The following is a 25,644-nucleotide window of genomic DNA, read 5'->3' as shown; positions in this document are numbered from 1 at the left end:
TGACTGTTTATTACTGAAATCACCAGGAGGAGAGAGAGATGGTGAAAGAAAGAGAAGTAGAGAACAGAGAGAGGGAACATGACTGACTGTTTATTACTGAAATCACCAGGAGAGAGAGATGACTGTTTATTACTGAAATCACCAGATGGTGAAAGAGAAGTAGAGAACAGAGAGAGGGAACATGACTGACTGTTTATTACTGAAATCACCAGGAGGGAGAGAGAGATGGTGAAAGAAAGAGAAGGAGAGAAAAGAAGGGAAAAACAACAAAAGAAAAGACACAGAAAATCTCCGGAGCCTCCAGGGGATTGGCTGTAATGCTGGTTGTCACCATGGCGATGATAATAAGGGTGATTACAGCAAAGAGCATTATGATAAGATTATTATTACATTATCTGATATTAGATAACATGCCATTTTATGAGAGCACTCACCCCATTGTGTGTCTCTTTTCTCATTTCAAAGAACATCTCACTCAAGAACTGATATATCAGAAAGAAGGAGAAAGGGAGATAAGAGCGGGTGAGCTGGAGGGAGAGAAAGAGGGAAGGGGTATGAAGGATGAGGGAGGGAGGGAGGAAGTTGAGGTGTAGAGTATTGAAAAAGAAGAGAAAAAAGCTAAACAGACAGACATCAATTGAAATGAATTGTAATTATATGAACTGAGAGCGAGTCAGCTACAGACTGGCAGACAGACAGGTGTGACCTGTAGAGTATAACACCAGTCAGTATTGGAGATCACCCTGACTCCAACTAGCCTCCACAGCCACCTCTGGAGTCTGTCAACAGCTGTCCTTGACAGCACAACACTATGTGTGTGTCGAGGTAGGGGGTCCAGATCGATACTAATCATCCACAGTAGAGTTCACCCACCAGTGATACACTCAAAAACAAATGTATACACACTATGACACTTCAATATGACACAATGTATAGAAACAGCCCTAGTAAAGGCCACACAAAGGAATTTAGCAACTCTTACAAAAATGCTTACACATACTAAACTCAAGCATCTGGATTTTTAATTCAACACTCTAACCTTTACATTATTAGTCTGTCTATCAGACACCCTCCTCCCTCCTCTCGTTCACCCTCCTCCCTCCTCTCATTCACCCTCCTCCCTCCTCTCATTCACCCTCCTCCCTCCTCTCATTCACCCTCCTCCCTCCTCTCATTCACCCTCCTCCCTCCTCTCATTCACCCTCCTCCCTCCTCTCATTCACCCTCCTCCCTCCTCTCATTCACCCTCCTCCCTCCTCTCATTCACCCTGCTCCCTCCTCTCATTCACCCTCCTCCCTCCTCTCATTCACCCTCCTCCCTCCTCTCATTCACCCTGCTCCCTCCTCTCATTCACCCTGCTCCCTCCTCTCATTCACCCTCCTCCCTCCTCTCATTCACCCTGCTCCCTCCTCTCATTCACCCTGCTCCCTCCTCTCATTCACCCTGCTCCCTCCTCTCATTCACCCTGCTCCCTCCTCTCATTCACCCTGCTCCCTCCTCTCATTCACCCTGCTCCCTCTTCTCAATCACCCTCCTCTCATTCACCCTGCTCCCTCCTCTCATTCACCCTGCTCCCTCCTCTCATTCACCCTGCTCCCTCCTCTCATTCACCCTCCTCCCTCCTCTCATTCACCCTCCTCCCTCCTCTCATTCACCCTGCTCCCTCCTCTCATTCACCCTGCTCCCTCCTCTCATTCACCCTCCTTCTTCCTCTCAATCACCCTCCTCTCATTCACCCTGCTCCCTCCTCTCATTCACCCTGCTCCCTCCTCTCATTCACCCTGCTCCCTCCTCTCATTCACCCTGCTCCCTCCTCTCATCCACCCTGCTCCCTCCTCTCATCCAACCTGCTCCCTCCTCTCATTCACCCTGCTCCCTCCTCTCATCCACCCTGCTCCCTCCTCTCATCCACCCTGCTCCCTCCTCTCATCCACCCTGCTCCCTCCTCTCATTCACCCTGATCCCTCCTCTCATTCACCCTGCTCCCTCCTCTCATCCACCCTGCTCCCTCCTCTCATTCACCCTGCTCCCTCCTCTCATTCACCCTGCTCCCTCCTCTCATTCACCCTGCTCCCTCCTCTCATTCACCCTGCTCCCTCCTCTCATTCACCCTGCTCCCTCCTCTCATTCACCCTGCTCCCTCCTCTCATTCACCCTCCTCCCTCCTCTCATTCACCCTGCTCCCTCCTCTCATTCACCCTCCTCCCTCCTCTCATTCACCCTCCTCCCTCCTCTCATTCACCCTGCTCCCTCCTCTCATTCACCCTGCTCCCTCTTCTCAATCACCCTCCTCTCATTCACCCTGCTCCCTCCTCTCATTCACCCTGCTCCCTCCTCTCATTCACCCTGCTCCCTCCTCTCATTCACCCTCCTTCTTCCTCTCAATCACCCTCCTCTCATTCACCCTGCTCCCTCCTCTCATTCACCCTGCTCCCTCCTCTCATTCACCCTGCTCCCTCCTCTCATTCACCCTGCTCCCTCCTCTCATTCACCCTCCTTCTTCCTCTCAATCACCCTCCTCTCATCCACCCTCCTCCCTCCTCTCATCCACCCTGCTCCCTCCTCTCATTCACCCTGCTCCCTCCTCTCATCCACCCTGCTCCCTCCTCTCATTCACCCTGCTCCCTCTTCTCATCCACCCTGCTCCCTCCTCTCATTCACCCTCCTCCCTCCTCTCATTCACCCTCCTTCTTCCTCTCAATCACCCTCCTCTCATTCACCCTGCTCCCTCCTCTCATCCACCCTGCTCCCTCCTCTCATTCACCCTGCTCCCTCCTCTCATTCACCCTGCTCCCTCCTCTCATTCACCCTGATCCCTCCTCTCATTCACCCTCCTCCCTCCTCTCATCCACCCTCCTCCCTCCTCTCATTCACTCTCCTCTCATTCACCCTGATCCCTCCTCTCATTCACCCTCCTCTCATTCACCCTGATCCCTCCTCTCATCCACCCTGCTCCCTCCTCTCATTCACCCTGCTCCCTCCTCTCATCCACCCTGCTCCCTCCTCTCATTCACCCTGATCCCTCCTCTCATTCACCCTGCTCCCTCCTCTCATTCACCCTCCTCCCTCCTCTCATTAACCCTGCTCCCTCCTCTCATTCACCCTGCTCCCTCCTCTCATTCACCCTGCTCCCTCCTCTCATTCACCCTCCTTCTTCCTCTCAATCACCCTCCTCTCATTCACCCTGCTCCCTCCTCTCATTCACCCTGCTCCCTCCTCTCATTCACCCTGCTCCCTCCTCTCATTCACCCTGCTCCCTCCTCTCATTCACCCTCCTTCTTCCTCTCAATCACCCTCCTCTCATCCACCCTCCTCCCTCCTCTCATCCACCCTGCTCCCTCCTCTCATTCACCCTGCTCCCTCCTCTCATCCACCCTGCTCCCTCCTCTCATCCACCCTGCTCCCTCCTCTCATCCACCCTGCTCCCTCCTCTCATTCACCCTGATCCCTCCTCTCATTCACCCTGCTCCCTCCTCTCATCCACCCTGCTCCCTCCTCTCATTCACCCTGCTCCCTCCTCTCATTCACCCTGCTCCCTCCTCTCATTCACCCTGCTCCCTCCTCTCATCCACCCTGCTCCCTCCTCTCATTCACCCTGCTCCCTCTTCTCATCCACCCTGCTCCCTCCTCTCATTCACCCTGCTCCCTCCTCTCATTCACCCTCCTCCCTCCTCTCATTCACCCTGCTCCCTCCTCTCCCTCCTTCTTCCTCTCAATCACCCTCCTCTCATTCACCCTGCTCCCTCCTCTCATCCACCCTGCTCCCTCCTCTCATTCACCCTGCTCCCTCCTCTCATTCACCCTGCTCCCTCCTCTCATTCACCCTGCTCCCTCCTCATTCCTCTCATTCACCCTCCTCCCTCCTCTCATCCACCCTCCTCCCTCCTCTCATTCACTCTCCTCTCATTCACCCTGATCCCTCCTCTCATTCACCCTCCTCTCATTCACCCTGATCCCTCCTCTCATCCACCCTGCTCCCTCCTCTCATTCACCCTGCTCCCTCCTCTCATCCACCCTGCTCCCTCCTCTCATTCACCCTGATCCCTCCTCTCATTCACCCTGCTCCCTCCTCTCATTCACCCTCCTCCCTCCTCTCATTCACCCTGCTCCCTCCTCTCATTCACCCTGCTCCCTCTTCTCAATCACCCTCCTCTCATTCACCCTGCTCCCTCCTCTCATTCACCCTGCTCCCTCCTCTCATTCACCCTCCTTCTTCCTCTCAATCACCCTCCTCTCATTCACCCTGCTCCCTCCTCTCATTCACCCTGCTCCCTCCTCTCATTCACCCTCCTCCCTCCTCTCATTCACCCTCCTCCCTCCTCTCATTCACCCTGCTCCCTCCTCTCATTCACCCTGCTCCCTCCTCTCATTCACCCTGCTCCCTCCTCTCATTCACCCTGCTCCCTCTTCTCAATCACCCTCCTCTCATTCACCCTGCTCCCTCCTCTCATTCACCCTGCTCCCTCCTCTCATTCACCCTCCTTCTTCCTCTCAATCACCCTCCTCTCATTCACCCTGCTCCCTCCTCTCATTCACCCTGCTCCCTCCTCTCATTCACCCTCCTCCCTCCTCTCATTCACCCTCCTCCCTCCTCTCATTCACCCTGCTCCCTCCTCTCATTCACCCTGCTCCCTCCTCTCATTCACCCTGCTCCCTCCTCTCATTCACCCTCCTTCTTCCTCTCAATCACCCTCCTCTCATTCACCCTGCTCCCTCCTCTCATTCACCCTGCTCCCTCCTCTCATTCACCCTCCTTCTTCCTCTCAATCACCCTCCTCTCATTCACCCTGCTCCCTCCTCTCATTCACCCTCCTCCCTCCTCTCATTCACCCTGCTCCCTCCTCTCATTCACCCTGCTCCCTCCTCTCATCCACCCTGCTCCCTCCTCTCATCCACCCTGCTCCCTCCTCTCATTCACCCTGCTCCCTCCTCTCATCCACCCTGCTCCCTCCTCTCATCCACCCTGCTCCCTCCTCTCATCCACCCTGCTCCCTCCTCTCATTCACCCTGATCCCTCCTCTCATTCACCCTGCTCCCTCCTCTCATCCACCCTGCTCCCTCCTCTCATTCACCCTGCTCCCTCCTCTCATTCACCCTGCTCCCTCCTCTCATTCACCCTCCTCCCTCCTCTCATTCACCCTCCTCCCTCCTCTCATTCACCCTGCTCCCTCCTCTCATTCACCCTCCTCCCTCCTCTCATTCACCCTCCTCCCTCCTCTCATTCACCCTGCTCCCTCCTCTCATTCACCCTGCTCCCTCTTCTCAATCACCCTCCTCTCATTCACCCTGCTCCCTCCTCTCATTCACCCTGCTCCCTCCTCTCATTCACCCTGCTCCCTCCTCTCATTCACCCTCCTTCTTCCTCTCAATCACCCTCCTCTCATTCACCCTGCTCCCTCCTCTCATTCACCCTGCTCCCTCCTCTCATTCACCCTGCTCCCTCCTCTCATTCACCCTGCTCCCTCCTCTCATTCACCCTCCTTCTTCCTCTCAATCACCCTCCTCTCATCCACCCTCCTCCCTCCTCTCATCCACCCTGCTCCCTCCTCTCATTCACCCTGCTCCCTCCTCTCATCCACCCTGCTCCCTCCTCTCATCCACCCTCCTCCCTCCTCTCATCCACCCTGCTCCCTCCTCTCATTCACCCTGATCCCTCCTCTCATTCACCCTGCTCCCTCCTCTCATCCACCCTGCTCCCTCCTCTCATTCACCCCGCTCCCTCCTCTCATTCACCCTGCTCCCTCCTCTCATTCACCCTGCTCCCTCCTCTCATTCACCCTGATCCCTCCTCTCATTCACCCTGCTCCCTCCTCTCATTCACCCTGATCCCTCCTCTCATTAACCCTGCTCCCTCCTCTCATCCACCCTGCTCCCTCCTCTCATCCACCCTGCTCCCTCCTCTCATTCACCCTGCTCCCTCCTCTCATTCACCCTGCTCCCTCCTCTCATTCACCCTCCTCCCTCCTCTCATCCACCCTGATCCCTCCTCTCATTCACCCTGATCCCTCCTCTCATTCACCCTCCTCTCATTCACCCTGCTCCCTCCTCTCATCCACCCTGCTCCCTCCTCTCATTCACCCTGCTCCCTCCTCTCATTCACCCTGCTCCCTCCTCTCATTCACCCTGCTCCCTCCTCTCATTCACCCTGCTCCCTCCTCTCATTCACCCTGCTCCCTCTTCTCAATCACCCTCCTCTCATTCACCCTGCTCCCTCCTCTCATTCACCCTGCTCCCTCCTCTCATTCACCCTCCTTCTTCCTCTCAATCACCCTCCTCTCATTCACCCTGCTCCCTCCTCTCATTCACCCTGCTCCCTCCTCTCATTCACCCTGCTCCCTCCTCTCATTCACCCTGCTCCCTCTTCTCAATCACCCTCCTCTCATTCACCCTGCTCCCTCCTCTCATTCACCCTGCTCCCTCCTCTCATTCACCCTCCTTCTTCCTCTCAATCACCCTCCTCTCATTCACCCTGCTCCCTCCTCTCATTGACCCTGCTCCCTCCTCTCATTCACCCTCCTCCCTCCTCTCATTCACCCTCCTCCCTCCTCTCATTCACCCTGCTCCCTCCTCTCATTCACCCTGCTCCCTCCTCTCATTCACCCTCCTTCTTCCTCTCAATCACCCTCCTCTCATTCACCCTGCTCCCTCCTCTCATTCACCCTGCTCCCTCCTCTCATTCACCCTGCTCCCTCCTCTCATTCACCCTGCTCCCTCCTCTCATCCACCCTGCTCCCTCCTCTCATCCACCCTGCTCCCTCCTCTCATTCACCCTGCTCCCTCCTCTCATCCACCCTGCTCCCTCCTCTCATCCACCCTGCTCCCTCCTCTCATCCACCCTGCTCCCTCCTCTCATTCACCCTGATCCCTCCTCTCATTCACCCTGCTCCCTCCTCTCATCCACCCTGCTCCCTCCTCTCATTCACCCTGCTCCCTCCTCTCATTCACCCTGCTCCCTCCTCTCATTCACCCTGCTCCCTCCTCTCATTCACCCTGCTCCCTCCTCTCATTCACCCTGCTCCCTCCTCTCATTCACCCTGCTCCCTCCTCTCATTCACCCTCCTCCCTCCTCTCATTCACCCTGCTCCCTCCTCTCATTCACCCTCCTCCCTCCTCTCATTCACCCTCCTCCCTCCTCTCATTCACCCTGCTCCCTCCTCTCATTCACCCTGCTCCCTCTTCTCAATCACCCTCCTCTCATTCACCCTGCTCCCTCCTCTCATTCACCCTGCTCCCTCCTCTCATTCACCCTGCTCCCTCCTCTCATTCACCCTCCTTCTTCCTCTCAATCACCCTCCTCTCATTCACCCTGCTCCCTCCTCTCATTCACCCTGCTCCCTCCTCTCATTCACCCTGCTCCCTCCTCTCATTCACCCTCCTTCTTCCTCTCAATCACCCTCCTCTCATCCACCCTGCTCCCTCCTCTCATCCACCCTGCTCCCTCCTCTCATTCACCCTGCTCCCTCCTCTCATCCACCCTGCTCCCTCCTCTCATCCACCCTGATCCCTCCTCTCATTCACCCTGCTCCCTCCTCTCATCCACCCTGCTCCCTCCTCTCATTCACCCTGCTCCCTCCTCTCATTCACCCTGCTCCCTCCTCTCATTCACCCTGCTCCCTCCTCTCATTCACCCTGATCCCTCCTCTCATTCACCCTCCTCCCTCTTCTCATCCACCCTGCTCCCTCCTCTCATTCACCCTCCTCCCTCCTCTCATTCACCCTCCTTCTTCCTCTCAATCACCCTCCTCTCATTCACCCTGCTCCCTCCTCTCATCCACCCTGCTCCCTCCTCTCATTCACCCTGCTCCCTCCTCTCATTCACCCTGCTCCCTCCTCTCATCCACCCTGATCCCTCCTCTCATTCACCCTCCTCTCATTCACCCTGATCCCTCCTCTCATTCACCCTCCTCCCTCCTCTCATCCACCCTGATCCCTCCTCTCATTCACCCTCCTCTCATCCACCCTGATCCCTCCTCTCATTCACCCTCCTCTCATTCACCCTGATCCCTCCTCTCATTCACCCTCCTCCCTCCTCTCATTCACCCTGCTCCCTCCTCTCATTCACCCTGATCCCTCCTCTCATCCACCCTGCTCCCTCCTCTCATTCACCCTCCTCTCATTCACCCTCCTCCCTCCTCTCATTCACCCTCCTCCCTCCTCTCATTCACCCTGCTCCCTCCTCTCATTCACCCTCCTCTCATTCACCCTGCTCCCTCCTCTCATCCACCCTGCTCCCTCCTCTCATTCACCCTGCTCCCTCCTCTCATTCACCCTGCTCCCTCCTCTCATCCACCCTGATCCCTCCTCTCATTCACCCTCCTCTCATTCACCCTGATCCCTCCTCTCATTCACCCTCCTCCCTCCTCTCATCCACCCTGATCCCTCCTCTCATTCACCCTCCTCTCATCCACCCTGATCCCTCCTCTCATTCACCCTCCTCTCATTCACCCTGATCCCTCCTCTCATTCACCCTCCTCCCTCCTCTCATTCACCCTGCTCCCTCCTCTCATTCACCCTGATCCCTCCTCTCATCCACCCTGCTCCCTCCTCTCATTCACCCTCCTCTCATTCACCCTCCTCCCTCCTCTCATTCACCCTCCTCCCTCCTCTCATTCACCCTGCTCCCTCCTCTCATTCACCCTGATCCCTCCTCTCATTCACCCTGCTCCCTCCTCTCATTCACCCTGCTCCCTCCTCTCATTCACCCTGATCCCTCCTCTCATCCACCCTGCTCCCTCCTCTCATTCACCCTGCTCCCTCCTCTCATTCACCCTCCTCCCTCCTCTCATTCACCCTCCTCCCTCCTCTCATTCACCCTCCTCCCTCCTCTCATTCACCCTCCTCCCTCCTCTCATTCACCCTCCTTCTTCCTCTCAATCACCCTCCTCTCATTCACCCTGCTCCCTCCTCTCATCCACCCTGCTCCCTCCTCTCATCCACCCTGCTCCCTCCTCTCATTCACCCTGCCCCCTCCTCTCATTCACCCTGCTCCCTCCTCTCATTCACCCTGCTCCCTCCTCTCATTCACCCTCCTTCTTCCTCTCAATCACCCTCCTCTCATCCACCCTGCTCCCTCCTCTCATTCACCCTGCTCCCTCCTCTCATCCACCCTGCTCCCTCCTCTCATCCACCCTGCTCCCTCCTCTCATCCACCCTGCTCCCTCCTCTCATTCACCCTGATCCCTCCTCTCATTCACCCTGCTCCCTCCTCTCATCCACCCTGCTCCCTCCTCTCATTCACCCTGCTCCCTCCTCTCATTCACCCTGCTCCCTCCTCTCATTCACCCTGCTCCCTCCTCTCATTCACCCTGATCCCTCCTCTCATTCACCCTCCTCCCTCTTCTCATCCACCCTGCTCCCTCCTCTCATTCACCCTCCTCCCTCCTCTCATTCACCCTCCTTCTTCCTCTCAATCACCCTCCTCTCATTCACCCTGCTCCCTCCTCTCATCCACCCTGCTCCCTCCTCTCATTCACCCTGCTCCCTCCTCTCATTCACCCTGCTCCCTCCTCTCATCCACCCTGATCCCTCCTCTCATTCACCCTCCTCTCATTCACCCTGATCCCTCCTCTCATTCACCCTCCTCCCTCCTCTCATCCACCCTGATCCCTCCTCTCATTCACCCTCCTCTCATCCACCCTGATCCCTCCTCTCATTCACCCTCCTCTCATTCACCCTGATCCCTCCTCTCATTCACCCTCCTCCCTCCTCTCATTCACCCTGCTCCCTCCTCTCATTCACCCTGATCCCTCCTCTCATCCACCCTGCTCCCTCCTCTCATTCACCCTCCTCTCATTCACCCTCCTCCCTCCTCTCATTCACCCTCCTCCCTCCTCTCATTCACCCTGCTCCCTCCTCTCATTCACCCTGATCCCTCCTCTCATTCACCCTGCTCCCTCCTCTCATTCACCCTGCTCCCTCCTCTCATTCACCCTGATCCCTCCTCTCATCCACCCTGCTCCCTCCTCTCATTCACCCTGCTCCCTCCTCTCATTCACCCTCCTCCCTCCTCTCATTCACCCTCCTCCCTCCTCTCATTCACCCTCCTCCCTCCTCTCATTCACCCTCCTCCCTCCTCTCATTCACCCTCCTTCTTCCTCTCAATCACCCTCCTCTCATTCACCCTGCTCCCTCCTCTCATCCACCCTGCTCCCTCCTCTCATCCACCCTGCTCCCTCCTCTCATCCACCCTGCTCCCTCCTCTCATCCACCCTGCTCCCTCCTCTCATCCACCCTGCTCCCTCCTCTCATCCACCCTGCTCCCTCCTCTCATCACCCTCCTCCCTCCTCTCATTCACCCTGCTCCCTCCTCTCATCCACCCTGCTCCCTCCTCTCATCCACCCTGCTCCCTCCTCTCATCCACCCTGCTCCCTCCTCTCATCACCCTCCTCCCTCCTCTCATTCACGATCCTCACTCCTCTCATTCACCCTCCTCTCATCCACCCTCCCCCCTCCTCTCATTCACCCTCCTCCCTCCTCTCATCCACCCTCCTCTCATCCACCCTCCTCCCTCCTCTCATCCACCCTCCTCCCTCCTCTCATTCACTCTCCTCCCTCCTCTCATTAACTCTCCTCCCTCCTCTCATCGTGGTCCTTCTGTAGCTCAGTTGGTAGAGCATGGCGCTTGTAACGCCAGGGTAGTGGGTTCGATCCCCGGGACCACCCATACGTAGAATGTATGCACACATGACTGTAAGTCGCTTTGGATAAAAGCGTCTGCTAAATGGCATTTATTATTATTATTATTATTATCCTCCCTCCTCTCATTCACCCTCCTCCCTCCTCTCATCCACCCTCCTCCCTCCACTCATTCACCCTCCTCCCTCCTCTCATCCACCCTCCTCCCTCCACTCATTCACCCTCCTCCCTCCTCTCATTCACCCTCCTCCCTCCTCTCATTCACCCTCCTCCCTCCTCTCATTCACCCTCCTCCCTCCTCTCATCCACCCTCCTCCCTCCTCTCATCCACCCTCCTCCCTCCACCCTCCTCCCTCCTCTCATTCACCCTCCTCCCTCCTCTCATCCACCCTCCCTCCTCTCATTCACCCTCCTCCCTCCTCTCATCCACCCTCCACTCATTCACCCTCCTCTCATTCACCCTCCTCCTCCTCTCATCCACCCTCCTCCCTCCTCTCATCCACCCTCCTCCTCCTCCCTCCTCTCATCCACCCTTCTCCTCCTCCCTCCTCTCATCCACCCTTCTCCTCCTCCCTCCCTCTCTTCCTCCCCCATCCACCCCCCATCTCCTCCTCCCACCCTCCCTTTCTCACCTTTTGGAGGTGGTCTTGATGATCTCAGAGACTTTCTCCATGTAGTCAGTAGCCAACACCACGATCTCTTCATCCTCAGAGAAGTTATCATGGAAAATTCTGTCCAACAAACGTTTCCAATGCAGCTGAAGAGGAGAGGAAGAGGGAGAGGAGAGGAAGAGGGAGAGGGCAGGAAGGGGGAGAGGAGAGGACGAGGAGAGGGCAGGAAGAGGAGAGGAAGGGGGAGAGGAGAGGAAGAGGAGAGGAAGAGGAGAGGGCAGGAAGGGGGAGAGTTGAGGAAGAGGAGAGGGCAGGAAGAGGAGAGGAGAGGAAGGGGGAGAAGAGAGGAAGAGGAGAGGGCAGGAAGAGGAGAGCAGAGGAAGGGGGAGAGGAGAGGAAGAGGAGAGGGCAGGAAGAGGAGAGCAGAGGAAGGGGGAGAGGAGAGGAAGAGGAGAGGGCAGGAAGAGGAGAGGAGAGGAAGGGGGAGAGGAGTGGAGGGATAGGAGAGTAGAGGTTTTAGGTTTTAACAAGTGTGAGAGAAAATGTTGTTTGTGCTTTTCTAATAACCAATTCAATTGTGTTTATGCAAGTGACCGATTGATTGTGTCTGCGAGGAATCCTCACTATCAGTATAAGCAATTTGGCAGTAAGCCCAGAACATTGCTTTGAGGACCAAAAAGAGTGTCTCAGTTTCAAGGTCTCAGCTTGGAAATAAGAAGCCTTGTGAGGTATTGGTTGGCTACATACAGGAACCAAACGTTAATGATAAATGAATTATGAATAATGAATCATGTAAATCATGCAAATATAATTTGTCTGTGTAAGCAGTATATAAGAGAACTAACAGGACTGCCCCGGCGGATCTCCTGACCGACGTGTACTACTTGGTTTCATTAAGTTTGTTGGAACCTCTCCAGCTTGCTGATAAAAAATTATTGTATTGAATTTTTTATTGAACCTTTATTTAACTAGGCAAGTCAGTTAGGAATAAATTCTTATTTACAACAACAGCCTACCAAAAGGCAAAAGGCCTCCTGCGGGGATGGGGGCTGGGATTAAACATTTAAATATAGAACAAAACACACATCACAACAAGAGAAACACCACAACACTACATAAAGAGAGACCAAAGACAACAACATAGCATGGCAGCAACACATGAAAATGCACAATGGTAGCAACACAACATGACAAAACATGGTACAGTAGCAACACGTGACAGCACAAAACATGGTACAGTAGCAACACGTGACAGCACAAAACATGGTACAGTAGCAACACGTGACAGCACAAAACATGGTACAGTAGCAACACGTGACAGCACAAAACATGGTACAGTAGCAACACGTGACAGCACAAAACATGGTACACACATTATTTGGCACAGACAACAACACAAAGGGCAATAAGTTAGAGACAACAATACATCACGCAAAGCAGCAACAACTGTCAGTAAGAGTGCCTATGACTGAGTCTTTGAATGAAGAGATGGAGATGGTAAATTTAATATTGACTTTGAGTCCCTGGTGGGAATTTCCACAACACAAGATAAGAAAACAGGATTGTTGTCACCCTGCTCTGATGAAAGGGGATTCCAACAAACCTTTATTGTACCAGTAAGGAAAGTGCAAATACTGCCTCCACAATATCAAAGATATATAGAGGATAACAAGAAGGTAAAGCCATAAAAGAAACCCTGCTCATAATTTAGGTCATCCACAACACAATGTTCCTCTTTAACTACTGACCATACAGCATCCCTGTAATCCCAAATTGTCTCATAATCTCCCACTATTATTAACAGGCAATAGTGGGATAGCAGAAAAGAGAGAGTGAAAGAGGGAGAGGGATAAATCAGTATGAACGTAATTGACATCCCCCTATTTGAGCATGTCTGTCTGTCTGAATGTGTTCTGATGTAGGATCTTAATTTAAACCAGTTTGCTACAGCAGGAAAATAATCTCTCACTCTCCATTTGCACCTTTTTAGGAATCTCTTTCGCATTTCTTTCATTCATTCTTTCTTTCTTTTTCTCTCATGTTTCTTTCTCTCGTTTTATCAGTGATGCTAGTGAAGCTCACTTCATTTATCTCTCTCTCTGTCCATGTCCATTCCCCCATTCACTCCCCTCCCTTCTTCTCCAATCAGAAGTGATGGAGCAGCTCTGAATTCTCCATCAGTTTCCTGCTGCTGTCCAAGTCATCTTACGGCTCTCCCCTCCTGTCTTCCCCCCTCTCCTCCCTCTTCCTCTGTCCCTCTTTCCCCCAGATTCATCCCATATGCCCCCCCCATCAGCCCCCCCCCCCATCCTCCTTCTGAAGTCCCCCGTCGACCCCTATTTATCCCGTCCTCTCCCTTCCTCTACCCTCTTTCTCCTTCCTTCCGTAGCCCCCCGTTGGTCTCCCTCTATCCCCGGAAGGCGGACAGCTTCGCTGAGCCACGGAGGCGTGGGTATGAGAGGTTCACGGGGCCTAGAATGGCCCCCCGCCTTACACACACACTTCACACACTTCACAATGCTCTGCTGGAGATCAGCTCTTAATCCATCACACTCCTGCCCACACACACACACACAACACAGATTTGTGTGTGTGTGTGTGTGTGTGTGTGTGTGTGTGTGTGTGTGTGTGTGTGTGTGTGTGTGTGTGTGTGTGTGTGTGTGTGTGTGTGTGTGTGTGTGTGTGTGTGTGTGTGTGTGTGTGTGTGTGTGTGTGTGTGGTACTCACACTAGGAGCGATGCGCTGTAGTTGTCTCAGGGTGATGCGGCTGTACATAGTGTTGATGTCCTTTCTCTGTTCATCATACTCAGACACAGTAATCTGAAACAGAGGGGAAAAACATTACAACTGAACACACGCATATAGACATGCACACACACACACACACGCACAAACACACACACATATAGACATGCACACACACACACACGCACAAACACACACACATATAGACATGCACACACACACACACGCACAAATACACACACATATAGACATGCACACACACAAATACACACCAAACACACACACACACACTTACGTTGGCTAGGAGTGTTTCCAGCTGTAGGATCTCTTTGGACTTCTGAGTGGCATTGTGAGCCCCCAGCATGCTTAGCAGACGCTCCATCAGGGCCTTGTAAGCCGCCAGGATCTGTCCATGACATCATCATTAATGGTCAATGGACATCAGTGTGACATGTGGCAGAGCAGACAGGATAACAAAGGGAACAGAGATGACAGGAACAAACAGGTGGATGGATGGAGAAGAAAGGAATTGGTCGATAAGTGAACAGATGGAGAGATGGAGTGGTGGATAGAAAGAGGGTGGGGGTAATCCTTTACCTTCACACTGTCCTCATCCTGCCCCAGGTACAGAGTCCTCTCAGGCAGTGTGAGCCCCTCCTGATCAATCTACAAATACACACATACGATCACAGTCAAGGGAACACATATGGACATGTGTAATCAACACAGACATGTAAGTAAACAGATGGTATATCAGTCAGATGATAAACAGTAAGGTGTTCACACACGCAGAGAGACACTCTGACAGAGACACTCTTACCCTGATAGCGTTGCGTGAGGAGTTCTTATCGTCCACGTTGACAGTCAGAGAGAAGAAGACCGCAGTGCTGTACACCCCCTGGGTCCTATAGAGCAACTCGTTAAAGTCTGGTCTGGCTGGTGCAGTACTGCTCTCCCACCCCGCACCACCAGAGGGCACTCCAACCAGGTCCCACCCACCACAGCTGTCAATCACCTCCGTCATGGGTCCCGACCCCAGCTTGTCAATCTCCTGGATGTTCACACAGGAGCGGTAGAACTCTTTCACCTTGCGTTCCGCCGAGTCCACGGTGTGCCGACGCACAGGCTCCAGCAGGAGACGTTGTAGCTTCTCCTCATTGTGCTCTCCGATGGCGGTGATGATGCCATAGCTCAGCTTGTCCTCTGGGATGCCATGGCGCTGTAGCCAGCCGCCACAGGCAAAGCTGTAGAAATCCTGGCAGGGCTGGATGGTGGGGTCGATGTTGGCCTGGATGAAGCGTGCGGCGCGGACTAACGAGCGTTTCTTCTGGCAGTCCTGTCTGCAGTGCGCCTCCTGCTGGAAGTCCAGGGAGATGTATTTGAGTGCCAGCATGCTGCCCAGGATGACACACATCCCCACAGCAAACACCAGAGCAGAGAGCAGGCAGATCTCCCTGCGGCTCCAACGAGGAAGTCCCTGTCCTCTGTTGATGCCACTCAGGTCCCGACTCCGATCACTGGCCCCGCCCCCTTTGCCTCGGCCACGCCCAATATTTCGGTCTAGGCTCCCGCCCAAGTGCAGGCTCATGCCGTTGCTAAGGGTGCCGCTGCTATAGCGACCACCATACTTGACCTCCTGGAACTCATCATAGTGGGCTGTGAGGGAGTATGTCTTCTCCATGGCAACGAGAGTTGATTAGAGTTACGTTGTTGAAAAAAAGAGACTGATAGAGGGAGTGGTGGAAGGTGGTAGAGAGAAGAGTCTTTCAGATGGCCATGTCCCTTCAGGCCTGATATGGGCGAGGGCACCCACTAGAGGGCTAAAGGGGTAACGCAGCCCAAATGCCCTGGGTTCTCCTAAACACACTGCCTCTTGTATGTCTCCTCTGCTACCCTTACCTTTACAGAGTTAGGGAACACTGAGGCTCTCTCTCTGTTTCTCTGTCAGTGTATCTCTGGGTCTTGGTCTCTCTTTCCCTTTTGCCCTGTCTTCCTCTCTTCCTTTTCACCCAGTGGAGCCTCAGCCTGTCTGGCAATAGAAAAGGAGGAGAGGAAGAGGGAGGGAGTGGATGAGACAGAAGATGGAATCCATGATTACAGCACTGAGATAAGACAAAGGGTTCTGTCTCTTTTGAGATGCTCTTCTTCCAGTCTGTCGTTCTTTCCTAAAGTTCTTTGGATTGATTTCTGACACCTATCCATCAGGGAGATGATTTCGCTCTGTGACTCATGACTTTGGATGGATCGATAAGGAGTAGGGGAGGCGAAAGGGAGGGAGAGGTAGAGAGATGGAGAGAGAGGATGAGGAGAGGAGAGAGGGAGGGAGAGAGAGAGGATGGGGGGAGTGTGTAAAGGGAGGGGAGAGGGGTAGATAAAGATGCAGAAAAAGGGGGAGAAGGAAGAAAGAGGGATGTAAATGGCATGGAAGAGTTATTTAGACAGGCAGGAATAGACATTCTGCAGGACTGGTTGTGAGGACACACATACCAGCCAGGTCACCCGTGGTACAAGTCAGTATTCGACATCAGGAGATGATGTGGAAGCTGGTCACTAGGGGTAACAGTGAATGCTGTTACCTTCAAGTAGGTTTCAGATTTGCTAGGGCGATGGGGATGGTGGATAGACGTAAGCATCTGCCTCTGATTCCAAAGGTTGCAAGTTTGAATTTATAGGTAGAAAGTGTTTTTTGATATTTTTGTTTAAAGTCTATCCCAAACCTTAACCATTCTGAGTTAATGCCAATCCTTAATAATGCTGAGTTAATATCCTGAACTTAACCTTGAACACTTTGAATGCTGACGTTTGGAACAACTTCAAAATTTGACATGTGTAGAACATGGATGGACGTCCAATTCTGACGTGAGACAGTGAGAGCTGGGAACACACACACACACACACACACACACACACACACACACACACACACACACACACACACACACACACACACACACACACACACACACACACACACACACACACACACACACACACACACACACACACACACACACACACACACACAGACACACACACAGACAGACACACACACACAGACGCACACACACACACACACAGACACACACACAGACACACACAGACACACACAGACACACACACACACACACAGATACACACACACAGACAGACAGACACACAAAACACACACACACACACACACAGTATGTGATAAGATAAGATATTGAGTATCAATTCACAAAGATCGCTATCCCAGCTTTCAGAAGTTCGATCAGTCTGAGACTGGCTTTTCACTACAGTGGAGTGAGACAACACACACACAGACACGCTCTTTCTTTGTTTTGCCTCAGGAAAGTGAGCAGAGAGGTCAAAGATTTGGAAAGAGGGCAGCCAGGGTGCGTGTTGAGACCAGGGTGCGTGTCGAGGCCAGGGTGCATGTTGAGGCCAGGGTGCGTGTTGAGTCCAGGGTGCGTGTTGAGGCCAGGGTGCGTGTTGAGGCCAGGGTGCGTGTTGAGACCCGGGTGCGTGTTGAGGTCCAGGGTGCGTGTTGAGGCCAGGGTGCGTGTTGAGGCCAGGGTGCGTGTTGAGACCAGGGTGCGTGTTGAGACCAGGGTGCGTGTTGAGGCCAGGGTGCGTGTTGAGGCCAGGGTGCGTGTTGAGGCCAGGGTACGTGTTGAGGCCAGGGTGCATGTTGGGGCCAGGGTGCATGTTGAGGCCAGGGTGCATGTTGAGGCCAGGGTACGTGTTGAGGCCAGGGTGCATATTGAGTCCAGGGTGCATGTTGAGGCCAGGGTGCCTGTTGAGGCCAGGGTACGTGTTGAGGCCAGGGTACGTGTTGAGGCCAGGGTGCCTGTTGAGGCCAGGGTACGTGTTGAGGCCAGGGTACGTGTTGAGGCCAGGGTGCGTGTTGAGGCCAGGGTGCGTGTTGAGGCCAGGGTGCGTGTTGAGGCCAGGGTGCGTGTTGAGGCCAGGGTGCGTGTTGAGGCCAGGGTGCGTGTTGAGGCCAGGGTGCGTGTTGAGGCCAGGGTGCATGTTGAGGCCAGGGTGCGTGTTGAGACCAGGGTGCGTGTTGAGACCAGGGTATGTGTTGAGGCCAGGGTGCATGTTGAGGCCAGGGTGCATGTTGAGGCCAGGGTGCATGTTGAGGCCAGGGTGCATGTTGAGGCCAGGGTGCATGTTGAGGCCAGGGTGCATGTTGAGGCCAGGGTGCATGTTGAGGCCAGGGTGCATGTTGAGACCAGGGTGCATGAGCATCTTGCTCTGTGTTTGTTTGGCTGTTAGTTGTCTACCAAATGAACCCAGTGACTTGTGGGTCCTTTGAAGTTAGACTTGGCAGCCATCAGTAACTTGATACTTGTGATGGTCTTACCTTCTCTACAGTTCAGCATTAAAGTTTATTTCTAAAATGATATATCCACACTTTTTCCACAATGTGTTTTTTAATCAGAAATGATTGCTTACCTTCATGTGTGTGTAAGTTATTATTGTTCTCAGATTTTTCATTCACATATTTTAGATGTGTATGAAAATGTTTTTTTGAGGGGAGGGGACAAACACTATACTGTATATCCATTGTTTAGCTGGAATAGAATGTTAGTATCCTGTATATCAGCGGGGTGGTGGCATCGGGATCCTTATCTCTCCCAAGTGGTCATTCTCTCTTTCTCCCTTTACCCATCTGTCTATCGCCTCCTTTGAATTTCATGCTGTCACAGTTACCAGCCCTTTCAAGCTTAACATCCTTATCATTTATCGCCCTCCAGGTCCCCTCGGAGAGTTCATCAATGAGCTTGATGCCTTGATAAGCTCCTTTCCTGAGGACGGCTCACCTCTCACAGTTCTGGGCGACTTTAACCTCCCCACGTCTACCTTTGACTCATTCCTCTCTGCCTCCTTCTTTCCACTCCTCTCCTCTTTTGACTTCACCCTCTCACCTTCCCCCCCTATTCACAAGGCAGGCAATACGCTCGACCTCATCTTTACTAGATGCTGTTCTTCCACTAACCTCATTGCAACTCCCCTCCAAGTCTCCGACCACTACCTTGTATCCTTTTCCCTCTCGCTCTCATCCAACACTTCCCACACTGCCCCTACTCGGATGTTATCGCGCCATCCCAACCTTCGCTCTCTCTCCCCCGCTACTCTCTCCTCTTCCATCCTATCATCTCTTCCCTCTGCTCAAACCTTCTCCAACCTATCTCCTGATTCTGCCTCCTCAACCCTCCTCTCCTCCCTTTCTGCATCCTTTGACTCTCTATATCTTCCAGGCCGGCTCGGTCCTCCCCTCCCGCTCCGTGGCTTGACGACTCATTGCGAGCTCACAGAACAGGGCTCCGGGCAGCCGAGCGGAAATGGAGGAAAACTCGCCTCCCTGCGGACCTGGCATCCTTTCACTCCCTCCTCTCTACATTTTCCTCCTCTGTCTCTGCTGCTAAAGCCACTTTCTACCACTCTAAATTCCAAGCATCTGCCTCTAACCCTAGGAAGCTCTTTGCCACCTTCTCCTCCCTCCTGAATCCTCCTCCCCCTCCTCCCTCTCTGCAGATGACTTCGTCAACCATTTTGAAAAGAAGGTCGACGACATCCGATCCTCGTTTGCTAAGTCAAACGACACCGCTGGTTCTGCTCACACTGCCCTACCCTGTGCTCTGACCTCTTTCTCCCCTCTCTCTCCAGATGAAATCTTGCGTCTTGTGACGGCCGGCCGCCCAACAACCTGCCCGCTCGACCCTATCCCCTCCTCTCTTCTCCAGACCATTTCCGGAGACCTTCTCCCTTACCTCACCTCGCTCATCAACTTATCCCTGACCGCTGGCTACGTCCCTTCCGTCTTCAAGAGAGCGAGAGTTGCACCCCTTCTGAAAAAACCTACACTCGATCCCTCCGATGTTAACAACTACAGACCAGTATCCCTTCTTTCTTTTCTCTCCAAAACTCTTGAACGTGCCGTCCTTGGTCAGCTCTCCCGCTATCTCTCTCAGAATGACCTTCTTGATCCAAATCAGTCAGGTTTCAAGACTAGTCATTCAACTGAGACTGCTCTTCTCTGTATCACGGAGGCGCTCCGCACCGCTAAAGCTAACTCTCTCTCCTCTGCTCTCATCCTATCGGCTGCCTTTGATACTGTGAACCATCAGATCCTCCTCTCCACCCTCTCCGAGTTGGGCATCTCCGGCGCGGCCCACGCTTGGATTGCGTCCTACCTGACAGGTCGCTCCTACCAGGTGGCGTGGCGAGAATCTGTCTCCTCACCACGCGCTCTCACCACTGGTGTCCCCCAGGGCTCTGTTCTAGGCCCTCTCCTATTCTCGCTATACACCAAGTCACTTGGCTCTGTCATAACCTCACATGGTCTCTCCTATCATTGCTATGCAGACGACACACAATTAATCTTCTCCTTTCCCCCTTCTGATGACCAGGTGGCGAATCGCATCTCTGCATGTCTGGCAGACATATCAGTGTGGATGACGGATCACCACCTCAAGCTGAACTTCGGCAAGACGGAGCTGCTCTTCCTCCCGGGGAAGGACTGCCCGTTCCATGATCTCGCCATCACGGTTGACAACTCCATTGTGTCCTCCTCCCAGAGCGCTAAGAACCTTGGCGTGATCCTGGACAACACCCTGTCGTTCTCAACTAACATCAAGGCGGTGGCCCGTTCCTGTAGGTTCATGCTCTACAACATCCGCAGAGTACGACCCTGCCTCACACAGGAAGCGGCGCAGGTCCTAATCCAGGCACTTGTCATTTCCCGTCTGGATTACTGCAACTCGCTGTTGGCTGGGCTCCCTGCCTGTGCCATTAAACCCCTACAACTCATCCAGAACGCCCGTCTAGTGTTCAACCTTCCCAAGTTCTCTCACGTCACCCCGCTCCTCCGCTCTCTCCACTGGCTTCCAGTTGAAGCTCGCATCCGCTACAAGACCATGGTGCTTGCCTACGGAGCTGTGAGGGGAACGGCACCTCAGTACCTCCAGGCTCTGATCAGGCCCTACACCCAAATAAGGGCACTGCGTTCATCCACCTCTGGCCTGCTCGCCTCCCTACCACTGAGGAAGTACAGTTCCCGCTCAGCCCAGTCAAAACTGTTCGCTGCTCTGGCTCCCCAATGGTGGAACAAACTCCCTCACGACGCCAGGACAGCGGAGTCAATCACCACCTTCCGGAGACACCTGAAACCCCACCTCTTTAAGGAATACTTAGGATAGGATAAAGTAATCCTTCTCACCCCCCTTAAAATATTTAGATGCACTATTGTAAAGTGGCTGTTCCACTGGATGTCATAAGGTGAATGCACCAATTTGTAAGTCGCTCTGGATAAGAGCGTCTGCTAAATGACTTAAATGTAAAATGTAAATGTATATTTGATTGTGATATGTGGTGGTCTCACCTAGCTATAGTATCTTATGAACCCACTTACTGTAAGTCACTCTGGATAAGAGCATCTACTAAATGACAAATGTAAAATGCAAATGTTTTACATACAGATCTCATATTACTCAATTTAATTAGAATTTTAAATTATATTTTTTAAATATTGATAATAGAAATGTATAATTTGTACATCTCTTATTGAAAGTGTAGTTATTTGTTACATTTGTCTGGGTAAAACCTAGCAGTACTACTTATTTATCTGAGAGTGAGGAGCTTTTAAAAAAACAAACATTATTTGTCTCTCTGAAATGAAACCATCAAGTGATAGATTTGAAACAAATACAGTTATATGCCTGTCATTGAACAACCCCATGCCATGATTAGATCATGTTAAAAACACACCTTTCATTATTTCTTTCAACAATAAAAGCTAATTTACCAACATTTTTGAAAATGGATACATAGCGTTTGGAACGAAACCTTTCAATATGTACTCTGTCGTCCACTATGGTCCAGTACACCAAATATTGTTTTTCAGTGTAAAAATAAAACAAAACCCTGTGCACAGAAGTGGATCTAGGTCCAGTGCTGGTTTTGACAGGAACAACTATATATATATATTTATATTTATATATATATATATATATATATATATATATATATATATATATATATATATATATATATATATAGTATTCATAAACAAAACCCTGTGCACAGAAGTGGATCTAGGTCCAGTGCTGGTTTTGACAGGAACAACTATACATATAGTATTCATAAACAAAAGGAAAAAAATAAGAAATACACACCAAAGTCATTGTTTTTGAGTGTGAGAAAGAACGACACACAGTCTGCATTATATCAGCGTATGTGTGTGTGGAATCTGAATTTGAGCATGTCTGTATATAAATGAATCTAACTATAATTGTGGTTCACGTCATCTGGAACAAGAGAGGAGGAAGATGTTTGTGCGGAGGGAGAGACAGTAGGGACACAGACACAATCACATTGATGACCTGCCTCCCACTGATGAGATACCAGACTGCAAATCAACATTGCTATTCACACCTGCTCAACTTTAGCCAGTACAGGAACTATAGAGAGGGAGAGCAGAAGAGGAGGAGAGGAGAGGGGGAGTAAGAGTGGTAGAGGCAGAGTTGTTTCTCAGTGTGTGAGGAGAGAACACACTGGGCACAGATGTCAGTTCAACATCTAGTTTTGATTTACATTTGATAGAGTTGTCAACTATCGTAAATTCAATGTGAAATTAACCAAAAATGTCAGCATGTCATTGGATTTAGGTTCAAAGTTAAAAACCTAAATGCCCTTACGTTGATGACATTTTGCAAATCCAATGAGTTTTCTAAATAGACTCAACATCATAACATTGATTTTTGGGGTCGAAATGATGGGGAAACCACTTTGACTCAACCAGTTTTTGGCCAATGGGAAAGGGGGAAGAGAGAAGGTGTAATTGAGTGAGAGAGGTAGTGAGGAAGAACATATTTGTTGCTCTTTTTGTGGAAAGGTAAAAGAGGAAGAGAAAAGGGTTGACTATAAAGGGGAGTGGGAAGAGGGTGGGGGAGGGGCTGGGATGAAAGATGAAATGAAGGGGGAGGAAAAGTGAGAATTGTGTTTCTTCACAAGATGCCATTATCTACCCTCTCCATCATCCATCACAAGTCACGACTCTCCCCCTCATTCGCACACACACACATACACACACATGAATGTATTATAAACACTGATATTCACTCTTGATGGACCATACATACACTCACCGAATGCTGTATCTCATATCAACATACACACATAGGCACAAATTGGTAGGATAGCCTCGTGCATGGAGAGGGACACACACACTAACATCCAATATATCCTGAAAACAATTACAGAATCGTAACACACACACTAATGGAGTCCTCTTGCAGTGGACAGACATAAAATGGTATTGCCCACACTGTGCGGCTAATGGATTGGTTCTGATTGGCATCACTATGAGAGGAGAAGCTGATGAATGGCTGTTTACCAGACATGATAGGTCTAATGTCTGAGAGTGAAATGAATGCTGCTCTGTCCTGCACAGTCCATACACACACATTCTCATACACGTATTGCACTTGCACACACACACAGCCTAAATGCATTATGAATACACTCAGGATGATGCATAGTACCCCGCCAGTTGTCAAGCTCTTCCCATATATCACCTCTCAAACAGAGAACATAGATAGCATTTAGGACACAGTTCAGTTCAAACAACTCTAGGCACACACACACACACAAATAAAACAAACGTTGCACACAAGAAAAGCTCTTATGCACACAGGCCCACTACACCCATCTTGTCCAGAGCATGTCCTGGGTCGCTAACCACCCTTCATAAATCCTAAATACGATCAATGGACCGAAGAGCACAACGCCGGATGGGGTCAGGTTAAGATCAATGCTATTATGATCTAATTAATTTCAGCGCACAATAGGTTATCGTATAGAATGGGGAGCAGGGGAAGAATCTCGCGTCTCTGGCTTTCCCGCTGCCTGCCATGTACACGCATCCATCCGGGCTTGGAGACCCAGGACAGCGCCATACTGTAAATTGGTTTATTTCCCTCTAATCAAAGTGGTCACGGACCCTGACGGATCACATTCAGTAGTACTGGAGTTTCTGAGCAGGCTGGTTCCCACCAACTCTTATCACCGCCTGCCAGAGGCTGCGCACACAGCAGAGAGCCGTAGTGATGGTGTAGGGCTACAGACACGCTATAGTGTGAAATAGTTTTAGAGAACACTGTTGCATAAGGACCAAAATGAACCTGAAACAGAAATATTTCTGACAGGAATTTACACTTTTAGTGTCTCTCTTACACACAGCCACTGGCCCTTTTGTGTGACATAAACACACGCCCGCGTTTCCGAGGGATCGTTTAACCACTAGCTGGAACGCTGTTACACAAACGATTGTGCGCCCCAGACCCTCGAGGGCATCCCGGGTCTCTTCCTTTCACCCTTGTCACGCAGCCACCAGGATGCTAATTCAATTAACCCGGCTTGGGTGACCACATCGAGGCTCTACACACTCAGTCAACTCGCTCGCCATGGCCACTCGATATCATCAGAGCCACTGAAATGGATACAGTGATAAGCCGCGGAGCTACGACAGTGAGAAAGAGGCAGATGATCGGAGATCTCTCTGTTTTACTGAGTGTCACATTCAATGTGTAAACGAACCGACGAAAGTCTTATTTAAAATCCAACTTTGTCTGTGGAAAATTCATGGCGCGTGAAATCCCATGTAATAGCCTCCTAATCTTATTCTGACATAACTTTGACAACTGAAGGCAACATGATCAATGTTCATCTTCATAACTTTCATACTAAACGTAAACTAATTTGGGATGTAGTGATTGCGTTGGTCCTACTGGAGAAACCAGAACACTGCTCCACGGTTTGCATATAGGGGCTATAGAACACATTCATCAAACAGAGCATCCTGAAATAACACATTTCAACTATACTCTCTGCTAGTGGCTATAAAAGCGATGCAAAACAATATTAATTTAACGCCAGTACTGTTGCAAACACATTTAACTGCTTGGAATTAGACAGGCATGCCACGATATACACTTAGAATGAGTACACACACACTTACCGGCACGAAGTCAGTGTTCAGAGTCTGTCCATGCGCTTCAGATGTAAGTCTGGTCTGCGACAGTAGTTCTGATCGTGTCCTGTCCATGCATGTACATACGGCAGCTGGTCAGAGGGCTAGACGCTGGAACAAGCCACTCACTGCTGCTCCGCTGCAGCAGCTGACCCCCCAGCATGAAACGCAAATCCAAAAATGCGAGACTTCGTGTGTGAGTGTGAGAGAGAGCGTATGTTGACAGACAGAGAGAGAGGGAGAGACTGAGATGGAAGATTTAGCCTACCGCAACCACGGTTGCAAATAAGTGAGTAGCCTGTCGTTCAATGTTGCTTCTATAATAAGTGAATAGCCTGTCTTCGATGTTGCTTCTATAATAAGTGAATAGCCTGTCTTCGATGTTGCTTCTATAATAAGTGAATAGCCTGTCTTCGATGTTGCTTCTATAATAAGTGAATAGCCTGTCTTCAATTCTGCCATTTGATTATTCTCATCAAATATAACATACGCACAAGGCTATAGCCTAAACATAATGAAATAGTCTACATTATTATCAAAAGTCAGTTTAAGAGGTTATTAAACTGTTGAGAAACCTAATCCAAGCCCATAGAGCCACACATAATGCAAACATTCAATTTAAAGTTACTATGCA

The 25,644-nt window shown here is 51.5% G+C and overlaps 1 protein-coding gene across 2 annotated transcripts in view; it reads right to left on the bottom strand.

Annotated features, from left to right (window-relative positions):
• The window catches only part of LOC123992607 (endothelin-converting enzyme-like 1), a 45,113-nt gene extending 19,920 nt beyond the window's left edge, over positions 1–25,193 (bottom strand). The window contains exons 1-6 of one of the 2 annotated variants that reach the window (XM_046293882.1): positions 24,999–25,193; positions 14,814–16,022; positions 14,591–14,659; positions 14,289–14,399; positions 13,976–14,068; positions 11,270–11,394 (exon numbers count right to left, since the gene is read on the bottom strand). In XM_046293882.1, coding sequence (XP_046149838.1) covers positions 11,270–11,394; positions 13,976–14,068; positions 14,289–14,399; positions 14,591–14,659; positions 14,814–15,674 — 1,259 coding nt within the window. In that variant the 5' untranslated portion in view covers positions 15,675–16,022; positions 24,999–25,193. The remainder of the gene's footprint in view (positions 1–11,269; positions 11,395–13,975; positions 14,069–14,288; positions 14,400–14,590; positions 14,660–14,813; positions 16,023–24,998) is intronic. The other variant, XM_046293883.1, reaches the window with a different exon arrangement.
• Positions 25,194–25,644: the final 451 nt, after the last annotated feature.

The sequence above is a fragment of the Oncorhynchus gorbuscha genome, linkage group LG13 (assembly GCF_021184085.1).
Source record: "Oncorhynchus gorbuscha isolate QuinsamMale2020 ecotype Even-year linkage group LG13, OgorEven_v1.0, whole genome shotgun sequence".
NCBI lineage: Eukaryota > Metazoa > Chordata > Actinopteri > Salmoniformes > Salmonidae > Oncorhynchus > Oncorhynchus gorbuscha.
The sequence above is the reverse complement of the archived record's forward strand: the minus strand, read 5'-3'. Positions and strand labels throughout refer to the sequence as shown.